Source organism: Aulonocara stuartgranti (assembly GCF_965226115.1).
Source record: "Aulonocara stuartgranti genome assembly, chromosome: 10".
NCBI lineage: Eukaryota > Metazoa > Chordata > Actinopteri > Cichliformes > Cichlidae > Aulonocara > Aulonocara stuartgranti.
The window spans coordinates 11,693,365-11,708,907 of NC_138946.1; the positions used below are offsets into that span (position 1 = coordinate 11,693,365).

The 15,543-nt window shown below is 39.7% G+C and overlaps 1 protein-coding gene across 2 annotated transcripts in view; it reads right to left on the reverse strand.

Annotated features, from left to right (window-relative positions):
- The window catches only part of fnip1 (folliculin interacting protein 1), a 39,033-nt gene that overhangs the window by 15,419 nt on the left and 8,071 nt on the right, over nt 1–15,543 (reverse strand). Inside the window, exons 2-8 of one of the 2 annotated variants that reach the window (XM_082548881.1) lie at nt 8,539–8,668; nt 5,001–5,138; nt 4,569–4,669; nt 4,190–4,264; nt 3,942–4,033; nt 2,878–2,961; nt 1,076–1,147 (exon numbers count right to left, since the gene is read on the reverse strand). In XM_082548881.1, the coding sequence (XP_082405007.1) occupies nt 1,076–1,147; nt 2,878–2,961; nt 3,942–4,033; nt 4,190–4,264; nt 4,569–4,669; nt 5,001–5,138; nt 8,539–8,668 (692 nt within the window). The remainder of the gene's footprint in view (nt 1–1,075; nt 1,148–2,877; nt 2,962–3,941; nt 4,034–4,189; nt 4,265–4,568; nt 4,670–5,000; nt 5,139–8,538; nt 8,669–15,543) is intronic. The other variant, XM_082548882.1, reaches the window with a different exon arrangement.

The following is a 15,543-nucleotide window of genomic DNA, read 5'->3' on the forward strand; positions in this document are numbered from 1 at the left end:
AGGAGTAGGGAACAGACAGAGGGAATGGTTGAGACAGAAGAGTAAAAAAGGCACAAATTAGTCAGACAACAAGTGTGTAGAGTACTCAGTTTCAATGAGACATCATACACAAAAACACAGCCAGACAGACTTGAAAACAGTGCTCTCAATCTAAGAGAGAAGGAGAGAAAAAAAAAGAAAAGAAAACTGGTACACCGAAAACAAACAAATGAATCCTCAAACATTCAATCTTTTTTCTTGGTTTCCACAAACGCAGACTGTAATTACTGAATACCTTTGATATGAGCGCTAATGTCAGCAAGCTTGCTCATAGTCACATGCTGCAGTTGTTTGACAAACTGGCTTTACACCAAGCTTGGCATGATAATGACACTGACACACACACACACACACACACTCTCTCTCTACAGGCCTTGATCACAGGGTTATTTACAGCCCTGACAGGACGCACTGATCACTGGTCACATGAACCATTTAGTTGGTGTGTGATATTGTGTGTTTGTTTTAAGAGATAAAGAGAGATAACTGAATGAATGTGTACATCTTGTAAGGAGAAAACTGATAAGAGTGTTGCAGCAGCAAAAAACCCTCTCCAGCCTAACCACAGTACAGAGGTGGAGAAAGTCAAAAAAAGACGCAGAGTTCTTAAATTAGAAAAGCTAGTATCGAGCGACGATATATTTAACTCTCTGCTTAAACATGGGTCTCGTGCTGAATGTACAATTCTCCTCGTACCAGTCATTCCAATAGGACGTGGTGATGTTTGAAGGGGTGGGGCTAAAGGAGAGCCTGGGAGACAGGGGTCAGTTTCCACAGGACAAACTTTTCCAGACTTCAGAAGCTATGTATTCACCTCAACACCATCTTCCACCATGCTTTTATTCCTTTCTGTGTGGTTTTATGTAGAGTGTAATGACCCAGTATCTTCCTGACATACTCTCAATGTTCTCTGTTCCTTGACCTCTTTAGTCTTGATCAGATTAAATGTAGGCGTAATTCAAAACTCAGCTGTGGGACTGAAAGTGGTGTGAGTGTAGGTCAATCCAGGCTTTGGTGCCTAGTCTCATTAACGTACCAGACCTGGCGATGCCACTGTCCCTCTCGTCGTACAGCCCTCGGCCAGGCATGTCCATAGGGTGACTGTGGCCTGGAGGAAAAACAGGAAAGAGAGAGAAAGGGAAAAGTTAAGGGTGAGAGTGGGTGAAGAGAAAGTAGGGCAGAAAATGGAAATAAGGGAGGATAATAAACAAAAAAATAAAAAATAAAATAATGACCTGTGTGAACAAGAAAAATGTTATTAACGAACTGGAGCACCAAACATGTTGAAGATGCTGTTATCGCCACTATGTTAGAGATTTACAATGTTGCATTATAATACACAAGATGCTAATGCTTTTAGATGTGTAACATTAACTCTTGGACTAGCAACCACAAAGCAGAAGAGTTGTTTTTCTTGATTAGAATCAAAATAATGAGTGCAATGAGCCAATACAGCAGAGATGGGGTTGAAATATCTTAAAATAGCCAACGGAGCAGTACTCAGAACTCCATAAAAAAGGCTTTAACTTCCAGCAGGTGCTGAACTACTCTCTGCTGGGGAGTGGGCGCTCCCGATTGATTCTCATGTCATTAGTTAGCAACCTTTGTTTTCCAACTCCAAAAACAGGAAGTGTCACAAGGAAGACAAATAAGGTGAAAAGCACTACTGTTGTAATAGACTGTTACTCAACAGCTCACTCGGTGTCACTATCAACATCATCTGCTGCAGCGCCGACTTCCCTCTACAACAACCCCGTAACACAGATATCACAGAGTGTGTCTGCACTTAATGTCAACATACTGACGGAAAGAAAATGGGAAACATGGAGGTAGTGATAACCACTACTGAAGTGTGGCAAAGGTATTGATTGCAATGTAAAATACAGTAATGTTTGGAGATTTGATTTAGATGGTTATACAACTTTCAATACAATCAAGGAAGTATCTGATTGGTCCCAAACTTAATCAGCAGCATATCAAAGATTAACAAAGCCCCCAAACAAGACCTATTCTGTGAGGAACAGCTTCAAGTTGCATATTAAGCGTGTGTGATAGACACAGATGGTAGAAAATTCTTCATTATGGCTATTTTACTTTGCACAACAGCCAGGAAGTGAGACTGTTGCTACAATTTCATTGGCGTAAATGAGAAAAGATTTTGAAAGGGGGAAAAAAGAACTTAAAAACAGCCCACTGCACATCAAGCCTAAAAGCATTGCCCAAGTATGACAGGCACTGTCAAAGACAACATGTTAGTAAAAGTATGTGAGTACATAACAGAAACAGGAGGACATGAAACTGTAAAAATAACTAATACTACAGCCACCGACACCAGCGAACCCTCATGCATTCCTGTGTGTTATCCACCTGCAGACATGGGTCAGATAAAGTATATACATGATTTGAGACAGCTTTATGGCTAATGAGTCAAGTTCTTGTTTGTGAGGCTGCAAATGCCTGAAGGAATACACATTCCCTCCACCGTTTCCTAGTTTCCTTGTGGTTTATGTGAAGAAGCAGAGATGAAGCTTAAGGGCATGAGGTGTCTTTGAGTATGGCTCCAAGACACCTCAATCCTCGTTTAAAGAACTGCCTTTTCATTTACTCAGTGCCACTTGCCTTTAAATTTTTTGCACGTCCTATCTGACCCAAGTTATTTGCAGATGCTTAGTGCCATTGCAAGCTATGTCTCGAATACTATCACTGCTAATGCAAGAATCACTACCCAGGCATGCAGTTGCTGAGAGGCATCCAATGCAACCACCGTTACTTAAACTTCAGTCTACAGATACGCATGCAACTGACACACAGCAATCATGGTCAGTTTTGAGCGCCAACCTGAAAAGAAAGAAGCGCTCTTGATGAGGCGTAGCGGGCCCTGTTCAGAGAAGGCCCGTCGAGGGCTGCAGAGCTGAGAAAATCCTGCGCAGCACAAACAAAAACATGGAAAAGAAGAAAGGGAGGAAGGGAAGAAAAAAAAAAAAAGGACAAAAAACACGAACCATGATTAGTGAATGGAGGAGGAAATATCACTGCCTCCTATTGTTTGAAAGTCTCATTAGTTACAGGAAATTTTTAGTTTGAAATGAAATAAACAACCAGGCAGACAAGAGAGGTGGCATCGCCCACAGAAAATGCACCATATACGTTTTTTTTTTTTTAAAGCAGGTTTCGTAATTGGTTAGATTTTCAGCTTTGATGTATGTAACTAGATGTCTTTTCTGTGAGGATGACAGAGAATCTGCACAAATTAGAAACTTCGCCAACAGTTCTTCATTTGAGCTTTTTAAAAATCAGGCTTTTATGCTCATCTTTGTAGCAGAAGCATTTCACAGCCTAAGCCTAAATCAGTTGGCTGCACAGACAATGTACTGACCATCAAAAACCAACACTCAAATTTCACCACCTGTAGCACAGTCGGTCATCATAAGGATCAGTGAAGCACGAGAGCACAAATACTAGAATGCCTTAAGTGTTTCATAGAATGGCCGATTCTGTTTACCAACTGAGAAATCTTGCGCCAGTTTAGGGTAGACGTAGCTGTAAAGAAAAGCTGTTGGCAAAGAGCGCCCTGGGAGGCCGCAATGGTGGAGCTTAAAGGTGAAAAACTTCAACTTCCGATAAAATAAATAAGCAACAAAATTCAACACTTTACAGAGTTGAGCCTTTCAAACAAAATGCCATGAAGGTAAAATTAAATATGCATTTGTATATATTTAACAAGTCCAAAAAATGAACAAAAACAAACACATTACATAAAGATATAGAGCAATTTCTCTCTATGATTACATTAAAGAAAAAGTGACTTGGTAATCTACTCATAATTTGTACAGAGGAAGAGAAATGATCACACATGGCACAAAAATAAAAGGTTTGGCACGGCACTAGATTGCCATGGTTACCTATGTTCCCTAGCAGACTGTTGGGCCCAGTGTTTTGATCAGGCTTTAGGGTGTTGTTGTCCTGTCCAATGAACTCCAGGCTGTCCTGCAACCTGTGTGGGACGAACAGAGAAAGCCAGCAGAACATTTATAAGGATTGTTGCCAACAACACTTGTATTGTGGATTGGAGAATACTGGCATATCTTGGTTTATGACAGAGTTCTGCATAGGAGTCACAGCGTGTGTTGATAAGCTTGCAAATGCTTACGTGTTCAGGCTGCCGTACACGCTGCCTCCGGTCCTGGCAGTGAAGACTTTACTCAGCATCAGCTGAGGTGGTGATCTGATATGATGATGGTGCAGGAACAAAGATCATTAGTATATGTGCTTTGTTCATGTTTATGGTTGTGTGTTTCTTCTTCTACCTAATCAATTCACAACTTATTTTCTTCCTGGATCCTATTATCACCTTCACTTGACCTTAAAACTGTTTGGTCTCAGAAAACGTAAGGATCAGATATCCCATAGTTTCAACAAGTTTCTAAAAGTCCCTTTGTTCAGAACTAGAATATTTAATGTTTGCTTTTTTTTAAACTCAGGAAACAGCAGTGAGGAGAAAGTCATTCATGCATTCCTTTTCTTTTTACCTTATCTGGTGGATTTTAAGTGTAGAGCCTTTGTAGCTCATGGCCACAGAGCCAAACATCATTTCACCCAGCATAACCACATCTGATGAACACCTTGAACCCTGGAAAGGAAAGAAATATTTTGATATTGTAACCTCTAGGCATTAGACACCGACACAATCACATTGTGCAAATTCTTAAGGCATCATAGCAGTTATTCATTTAGCACTTAATATAAACGGGGGAGATTGCACACAATTTACTTCAGCAGTTTGATCTCAAATGATACCAGCAAATCAAAACTTGTGACTGAAACATGCAACAAACTTCAAACTAAATTGAAGAGTGCTCCCCAAGGACCATAAAGTATACAAGCACAGTTTACATTTGTGTGTTTATGGATATGTCTTTGTAGAAGAGTACTTCATTTAAACAATCTCAGTCCTGCGTTACCTGGAAGCGGAGGCCTTGCTCCTTGGATTCCTTGGTTTCCGAGGTGCAGGAAGAGGAGCTGTCCAGGGAACTGCTGCTGCCTCCTGTAGGACGAAGCTGGCAGCATTTTCCAAACATCTTCACCTGGGACTCGGCGCTCTGCAAGATAAAAAAAAAAAAATCAAAATATAGAATATTATAGACCCAACTGCCAAGAATGCAGACTTATTTACCTCTACAATTAGTTGTTGATTTTTGTTTTGCAACTTTTCATCCTTGTGACTAATTAGAGACCAAACAAAAAAACAAAAGCAGCATAAATATGAAGCATCTACTGCAAATGACCTACAACCCTGAGCTGAAATCACAAGACAGGAGGGTTGAACATATTTGGCTCTTAATGACATTCATGTAGCAACAAATTGCACATGTGGAAATAGAGACGAGGTCATTAAGATTGTATTGTGGGGTGTTTATCAATTATACAGACCACTATTAACGTAAGCATAAAGAGAGTACATATCCAAGAGTGTTCTTCATCCATTTTATACAGAGTTTCAAATTGGACCCTTTACTTCTTACAATCAAAAATCATCATAAGAAGTAAAGCTTTTAGTTGAGAAACATAAATACAGTTAAACTATAGGTCAAAAGCCACAGAAACCCAATCTAGAGGTACTTGTATAAACAGCTAGCTAAAAGCAATGTGATCTCAATCAGCCTGTGTCATGTGCCTTCTTAACTTGGCAGACTATTCAAGAGGAATGCATTAGGGAGGGTGGAAGGGGAGGGAGAGGGTGTGTGTGAGGTTTCTTTTTAGTGACTAGGCTCTGGTAATGGCTCACTTGAAACCACTGTTGCTGACAGTGAAAAAGAGAAGAACACAGAGGGAATATGAGATGCTGTGAGAGAAAAACAGCATGAGAGAAGGAGAGAAGGAAAACAGGCAAAGAAGTAGAAGGACGGTTTGTGCTTCATTACGTAATCCTGCTGCATACAGCTTATGTTTTCTTTCACTTATAAAGGTCATTTTGCAGCACAGACACGGTTATGAAGCCACTGCGAACATGCATGTGGCAAACAGGCACACGGATGTGTGTGTGTGTGTGTCTGCTGCAGTGCAGTGTGAGGCATGTACACAGACTCCGCAAGCATGTGACTGCCAGTCATATGACTCTTTCGAAAACTCGTGACTGAGCAGCACTGCAATCATTCCCTCCCTCCCCCTTCCACTCTCCACTCCCTCAACTGCTCTAACTTCATCCCTCTCCAATTTCTGCAGCTTTTTTCCTCTCCTTTGAAAATCTATTTCTATATCAGAACAAGTGCCGTCTTCCATTTTTTCCTCTCCATTTTCTTGCAGTTTCCTCTTCCCCACTATCTCCCCTCTTTCTCTTCATTCATGACTCTTGCTGACCCCATCACATATATCTCCCCTTGTCCAGCTTCTCTTGCTTGGTCCCTTGTTTCTCTATTAGTCATTCTGTTTTTCTGTGCTTTGCAGCTGTAATCTCTTCTCAAAAATAAATTCATCCGAATTGCCAAAAACCTGTCATGTGAGAAAAGAGTAACTGGCAAAGGCCTAATGCTGCAGAATGCACCAAAAATATTGACTCAAACCCAAGCAACAAACACATAATGCAGTAAGCAGGGTCGGTGCAGTATCTATGTACTCACTGCAAACAAATGTCACTCTGCAAGACATGTAAACATACACACAACATAACTCTTGCTTTTGTTACTATATACAGTACGTGGCCCAGGTCCAATTTAAATGTAACGCTTCAATAAGTTGAGGTGAATGAGTTCAGGAAGTTAAGCAAATATACCATCCTAATTTCAATGTCAGGTGGCCATATAGCAAAGCAGGAAGTGAACGTGTGCCTGCAATATGTCAAACTTATAGATATGATAATGAGATAAGTGGATGAGTCATGCAAGAGAAGGTATGGCAAAGCAGAGGAAACCTGGTCAGCAGACAAAGAAACAAACCTAAGGGGAAGCAAAACACAGTCCTAAAATATGGAGGCAACAGAAGAGATAGTAAAATGAAAGGAGAAAGAACAGGGAAGTGTATAATGAGAAGTCAAAAGACATGAAAGACAGGAGGAAGGGAGGCAGGGTATATTATGGAGGACAACAAGGACCAAAAGAAAGACAGCTGAGGTACAGAGAAAGATTAGGCAGGTTAAGACAGATATGTCAAGCAATGGTAGAGAAAAGTCATTTTCTCATATGCAAGAGCAAGTGAGAACAGGTGAACGTGATAACAGCAATAGATGATCCAGTGAGATTTTATATTAAAACAATCTTTAAATGCCAGTAAGTGCACATATATATATATATCATCTGACTGCAGCTAACAGTTGTAAAGATAGAGAGTGACTTATAAATATATATAAAACTGTTACACGGATAATGTAGAGGACAAAAACAACCAGATTATTTTAGAAAAAGCAGAGGACGCTAATGAGGCCATCACAGTGATATAGATTAAAAGGAGGCAGCTAGAGAAGGCAGAGATGACACATTTAGGTAAATAAATTAAAATGCTTGAAACAAAATAAGATAAATACAAAGGAAAGGGAGGAGGAAAAAAAAAAAACAACAACAGAAAACTGAGTGACATGGCTGTCATGTGAGGATGAAAGAATGCTGCTTACACATGGGCTGTCAGCTGACGCGATTATTATTATTAGTGGAGATAACAGCACCAGAACAAACCGGTCAGGGCCAGAAAGGAACAAACAGCAGCAGTATAAAAATATTAGTTATGTTACAAAGAAATAAAAAGGGTAAAAGCAGTGACTGTGACCAACTCAAAAATATACCCAAAGCTGGTAGTTATATGGCATAAGTTAGTTAGTTTCCATCTTCAAGTCTCACTAGATGGGTGTGCTGGCAATTAAGTCTAAATCTAGGCTTAGTGACACAAACAAAGACACTTCCTGTTTGAAGAGTTTTCAGGTAATAATGGCCTTTGTGGCATTCTTGACCTAGAATGCTGACTATAAGAGTACTTATAAGTATTCATTCAGCAGGTTTTTTGTGAAAAAGAAATTCCTTATCTTAAACAAAAAGACAAACTCACAAACAGCCCAACCAGGTGCACTCCCTGTCTTTTAACTTTCTGTGGGGAAGTGAGGTGTAGTACAGGTTAAGGTGCAGCTAGTGTCCTCTGGACTTTGTGAATCAGGCACATGACTTTCTGTATGTCACGGCAGCGTGACTGGTTTCTGTTTTGCGCCTGCCTATGTCTCACTGCTTTTATCTTTCTTCATCTACAATAACTTTCTTTGAGCTTTCGAGGTCAAAGTTTAAGGTCTTAAAAAAAAGTTAGTAGTTGTAAATACATCAATTTTTACAAAAATTTTAGACTTTGCAACAACTGTAGCTATTTTAGTGCATCATTTGTTCCCGTGGGAACCTCTTTGTTTATTTATTTTTTGTTTTAAAATCAGCAATTAGGAAATGTCCCAAATGTCAGCAGCTCACAAGCACATAAAGACGAAGGGGGAAACGAAAACAACAACAACAACAAAAACGACATACGACTTACAGTAATGGGGGTTTCCTCCGTAGCCCTTTTTTTGGCGGCGGAGTCAAACAGGACATTTCTGCCACGCCTCTCGCAGTCCTGGTACACTATCAGCCTGATCTGACTGGGCTCCAACTGGGGAAGTGGCCAGCTAAATGGGAGGAATAATGGACAGAGAAAAGTGGGATCACATGGGAGTGAATTAACACACACACACACACACACACACACACACACACACACACACACACACACACACCCCTGATGGTTTATGGGCCATATCCAAGAAACCTGTACATTAATAACAACATCATAATGTGGTAACAAAATACCTTCTGAAACAATCTGGCGCAGAAACTAATACGCAGAGCAAAAACATAACTTTGTGGATTATAAAATCAAAATCACATACACATACAAGATGCAGTCCTGCTCTAATGTTTTGAATTACAAACATAGGAGACATTACAGCATTACTGTAAAGGTTGCAAAGAACATTTGCAGTAATGCAACTTGAACATTGACATTGTGGATCCTAAGCATATCTTTGAAGCTGATGTTTTGGAGTTGTACTTGAGTTTGTTGCAAAGCAAAATTCTCATTTGCAGAAAACTGGAAGAGCTCAGTGCATAAGAGAAAATGTAAATCTGACATGCTTTCAACCTTGTAATAAGCACAGTTTAAGCCGTCACTCATCCCACAGCTATGGCAGAGCCAGTGTTCTCCATGCCACAGCTGTCATTCACCCATGTCATACCAGAGTCAATAGGGAGACACAAAGTGTGCCATGAGAACGTACTACCAGTCTAACCCTAACGGATTCATGGTGTACCTAGCTAGAAAGAAGTCACCCAAGACAGTCATGTAACTGGATTAAAGAAAGCAAACACATTAACAATATAATACAAAGTATGCCTTTTCTTTCCAGCACGTACCTTCACAGATGCACATGTAACTAATCAGCCTGTGTGACCACTTTGCAATTCAACTAGATGACTTGATTCGTCATTGACAAGTTGCTAAGCCATCATCCACTGCCAGAATTACAGCATGATTAAAAAACTGTGAGCACAAATACAACTTTTGGCTTTCTTTAAATGAAAAGTCATTTTCACAAATGCAAATTTTTAAGATCATTACAATACACAAATAGTTAATAAGACTTTGAGCCACATTGGAAATTTAGAGTATCTGTAAACTGCTGTGAAATTTCATGCCAGTACTCTTCTTCTGGCAGGAATCGCTGGACCGCTGTTAAGTAACAGTTAAGCCATTTACAGGGAGCCAGAGCTCCATGGTTGTTGCTAAGTAACCTGTGGTTTCACTCAGCTCATCTCATTAATGATGGCCATCTCAGGTAATACTTGAAGGATGATGTTGTATATTTACAACTCACTGTGACTAATAGCTGCCATTCATTAGGCTCCCAGAATCCTCATGTGCTTTTGGGGAAACTCGGCCCCCTGGTTGATTTAGTGACAGCTATAAAGATGACAGGATATTGGATCGACTGAATGATGGTAGGGGATTTCTTTCTGATCTGAAGGATAGATGGGTCAGGCAGATGGGCACAGAGCTTGACCTAAATATAGCCTTTTATTGGGGAGCAGGGAGTGTCCCTAAACACAAGTGTTTATAGTAAATGGGCTGACGGGGAGGGGTGGAAAAAGAACTGTTAAGTCCATCAATCTTGCCATCAAAATAGCACACACACACATTCAAAAGCAGGATTCCATTTTTGTAGGAAGTGAACTTCAATGGGGCAGGGAATACCTGTGTTGTCATGCATGGTGATGTGTCCAAGAGAAAAGGTCTATGCCTTGCATGTGAGCTACTATTTACCAAACACTAATGTCAAAATATGACCAGCATTCTGACAGGCTAACTTATTCAGTCCTGCAGAGTAGCAAGAGGAGGGGGTTTTATGATGCAGCCTTAGTGTTAACTTGTCAAACCAAAGTCATGTGGTGCTTTGAGAAGTAGAAATACAGGAGGGAGACCATGCCCAGAGCCATATGGTCGGCACTAAACAATGAAATGCATCGCCAGCATTCAGCATTTTTTTTTAACGATATGATTTTATCTAAGGCTGCAATGACTCACTGGGTAACTCGGAAAACTCAATTATTTAAAAAAGCCCTTAAAGTAAAAATAATTTGCTTTGATCCTTCCAAGTGCTCAAGAAAGGGGAACTCCCATCCAATGCTATTTGTTTTACACAGCGAAAAACTAAAGGTAAGCTACAGAAATTAAAATAAAACATGCAGATGAACTGTTTACTTGGTCTGAGAGACAGCGCTTAAATTAGGCAGCCTGATGAAGGCTGTCGGCAGCCACCCAAATTTATATTCCAGCAATACCTGGAACAAGTAGGGGCGAGACTAAAGTGAGCCATGGGGTGTAGAAAAACATTGTTATTTCAAGGCTTTAGTAACATTTATTTACATGAATATACAAATGAACACAAAACAAATCTACCCCATCTTGGAGACAATGCTGTGAGAACTCTTTTTTTTTTTTTTGTCTGCTATTAAAAAAGCCTTCCAAAAAAAGACAGTAACAGCTATTTTAGTTACTTTATCATTTTAATTTGCATGTATACCCTGACAATTCTGTCCTTGTGATTGTTTATGAAAAGCTTAATATGGCCATAATTTACACATAAAAACATCAACGTAAAAAGGTTTAGTTTTCATTCAGCTATCATAAGAAGTTAAACTATTAAAAACATTGCAATTTCTAAACTGGAAACCAATGATCAGTTCATTCTGACAGACCTGCGTTTTTCCTTTTTAATACTTGTTATTACTCCTTAATAAGACAAAAGTACTTCTTATCTGATTGTTCCATCAATCAATCAAGTAATCGATAGGATACTTGAATACTAGAATAAATGAATAGCTGCACCTCCAATTTTATCCAAGGGGGAAAAAAACAATTATTTGTTCAGTCTACGTGCCAAACTGGTGGCATAATTCCTCTATGGCCTACATAATGGCCTCAAATTGCATAGTATCAATATTTAGCTCATCTAAGTATCACATATGTCTTTGGATCACTGCTTTTCATGTGTGGTTAATTTATTAATATGACAACAGTTTATAATTTAGATCAATTTGGTTGACACCACTACGTAAGAGGCACTAAGAGTAATATCTAAGATGTGAAGTTTCAACTCTCACAAACTGCTTTAACAAACGGATATCTTTCCAGAGCTTAAATAGCTAACACAGCTAACAAGGAAGAAATGACAGCAATTAAATAACATGGGTACGACATTTACAAAATAAGATGACGTGCTGTTTACAGATCAACCCAGAATGAATCTGCATAATTTGACGCCAGGCTCAGTGCTCCCTTTGTTTTAAGAATAACAGTGAAGAAGACAAGAGAAGCAAAGAAAAAAATAAAATAAAGATAGGACAGAAAGCAAAAAGATGTAAAAAGGCCAAATCTTTTTATAAGCACCGGCAAAAAACAAAAACAAAGAATAAACTCAAAAGAGGAGATAAGAAACAGCTAAAGACCAAAGATGCACTTAACAATAAGAGCAGGCATGAAAGACAAAGAACAAAAGCCAAACAGATCACAATAAGAAAACAGACCTAGAAAAATCCAGAAATCTAAAGAGATAAAGATAGATATCTGACAAACAAAAAAACAAAACAAAACCCAACACTGAGCGAAAGACAAGGAAAATTAGTGCAAAGGAGGAAGTACCCCATCAGTGAGCTTGTGACAGTCACAGCACTGACAGAGGAGAGAGGGGAGTCATTCATAAAAGCAGCACATGACTTCATGACTGTTACATGCTTGTACTGCTGTGACCGCAATTGTCTGAACCAAAAGTGACTCAAATTCTGAGCACCACAGGTGTAAAAAGGTTTCATTTCCTTGAGCAACCTGTTGATAGAAAAAAAAAATCCCCAAAAAACATTCCACCCATGAATGTTTTCTGCATGTTTCATTAAAAAAAACAACAACAAAGAAAACTAAACAAAACAAGATGGAAACAATCAGGATGTAAAATGAGTGAATCACCTTCTTTTGTGGCAACAGTTATCAATTTGACATTACATAGATATAAAACAGAAACTCCACCCAAATACATGAGCAGTGTTTTTTCCCCTCACCCAAAACCAACAGGCATGCTTCACCACAAACTCAGTAATCTATATTATGTAACTTGACCTCAACAGATAGAATCAATCTTGTTCAATGCCACTGAGGCTGACAGTTAAAAAGCGACTGCCTTTCTTACGGTCTTGCTTGTAACAGCCAGCTGGCACATTGTAGCTCCCAACACTCGGGCAGAAAACAAACTTAAGGGTAACAGCACAAGCATTGTACACAAACCTCCTTTAACGAACACCACCGTGCCCACTTGGATGCATAAAGGCCAGGTTAAACATTACCGACTCCTACCTGGGCATCATTGCGAGTCTGCCAGTCTTTCCCCAGCCCTCTCCCCTCTCTCTATTCCTCTCTTGCTTCTCCTCTCCAAGTCAAACCAGGTTCTAAGAATAGCGGTGAACTAAATTCACACAACAACATGAGACTATCAGGTGATCGCAGGAACACTGTGTGTGCTGGACAGTACCGAGGCGGCAACAGCACTGAGTCTGGACCGCTGACAGCCAGAAAGCGCTGTGATAAGAGAGTGACAGTAGGGACTTGTTCGTCTGTTGTTTCTGAATCCCGCTCTTTTTTTTCCTCTCTCCCTTATTCATCAGCTTTCTCTTTCTTTCTCCAATTAATTTAAACATGCATTTTTTTCTCTTGTAGAACAAACTGCATATAAAAAACATTTGGGGTAAGAAAGAGCATAAAGCTGCCAAATCTTGTCAATGAAGTTCCCCACAACTTGAACTTCAGAGAAATGGACCAGTTTATTTAGGCTGCTCACAACCTAAAAATGGTCACCGTCCCATTCTTAAATACTAAACTACATTCCTTGTCACATATTCTCCACTCATATTAACTTGATATAACTGCAACGCTGACGCAAAACCTTCCACGGCTGTTCCGTGGAAGGTGTAAAGTGATAAAGGTCAAAACGTGGCAGCCTTGTTACCTAGACTGTACTGAATCAAACATCAGCCTATACTGACCTCGAAGAGCCCTAGCTTTCTCACTCTCTCATGCCACTAGAATGTGTGTGTGTGTGTGTGTGTGTGTGTGTGTGTGTGTGTGTGTGTGTGTGTTCGAGACAGAGAGACAGTTACATAAACATCCCCTCTGCCTAAGCTGTGTGACGTTCTTCCGGCTGTGTGTGACAGAGGGTTCCGATAAGTGCAGCAGCTTGTGTTTTAAAAAGACATTTCTGCAGCCAGCAACCACAAGAGGGTCAACAATGTCATAAAACTGGACAATTCCTACAATGAAAAACAAAACAAATAAAAAAAACTTCCCCATCATACAGCATTTTGCCATTTAACTGAAAGCCCAAGTTCAAGTTAGTTGGAATTTCACTGCATGTGCTTGAATCCTGATGACTAATTTACTTGTCATTTAAAAACTCATCTAAAAGTAAGAAAATGCTCAGGAAACTTAAAATCGATCACAATCTGATAGCCCAGGTAGAACTTACAAATATGGCATGTGAACTCAAAATTAACATTAAATTACGAGCTGAAATGTGTAGCATAACATGACATCATACACACACACACACACACACGATTGTTCAGTGTAGTTAATGTTAGCAGAGGCAGCCTTCCTTCCTTAATGTGGTTACACACTGGTTCTGTGTGGTTATAGGTTTACTCGAAGACTGCGGACACACAACCATTAATTTTCTACATGAACGTAAGGCACGACTGCTCTTGTTCATTCAGCTTTCATCTGCTTCCACCTCACTTTTTTTTTCTTTTCTTTTTTTTTTACAGCTTCCCATCAGAGGGCCGTCTGTGGAGGCTACAGCACTGGGTAATATTGGATGGTGTCATAGCATGTTAAAATCAACAGGTGCTTAACTGTCTTGAAAAGGCAGCTACACTGAACATACTGCACACTATTTGCTGAAAATCCCTGCTTGAAATTTTAGAGCACAAAGTGCATTTTGGCAAATATTGAACAGAAACAGGGAAGTAAAGCGGCAACATATGACCAAAGTCAGGCGTAAAGACTGAAACCGCTGACCCTAAGGTTGTGTGTAATAGCAAGCAAACCACACCAAGAAGAATCTAGATAAAGTAGAGAGAGCTTTCCATGTGGGAAGCCTGCTCAGTGATGACTTTAGAGATCATTACACAGGAGTACTACTGAAGTCATGTATCAATATGCATGTACTGACAGCATAGGAAAGCTGTATATAGCTCCTAACACAGCTCATGCACCTTCACAAACCCCCAATGTAAAACATGTATGAGTACCAGCTGCACCACTAGTTGTGAGCTATAGGTCATTCTGTGCCATAGTGCTACTTTCCAGCATGGCACATAGGCAATACAAACAACTATAAATACATAAATCACTATGTGACCCTGAAACGCAGTTAACACATCTAATCTTTCAGACATATCTAAGCTTTCATCAGCTCATATTGTATACATATGTTCTCAGAAACTCAGACAAGTGCTAATACTTCCCAAGAAGTAGAAGATACTTCTGCCTAGTTGTCAAATTTGAAACCTTCCCTGCAGGAATTGGTGTATCTGTGAAATGGTATACAGTCTGAAAATTAACAAACAACAGAAACAACACTCCTCTGCTGCTGGAGAAAGCCAACAGAAACCTCCATGGGAAAAATGTTCATTAATCAACTGATTAAGGTAAACAAGTTGTTTATTCATTATTAAATAATTAATCTACTGAAAATAATCTGAGGGTCCAAGTTTTTTTTTTTTATGAGGGGAGGGGAACTACCATTACAATACAGTGAACATATTGTCACACACGCTCTGAAAACACCTGACTACCTGCATATCAGCTAGTTTCTGTGCTGATTATGTAGCATTGAGGACTTCTGCATTCCAGCAGTCACATGATACTGAGAGCATTTCTGGAACACCCTGAGATGACAGT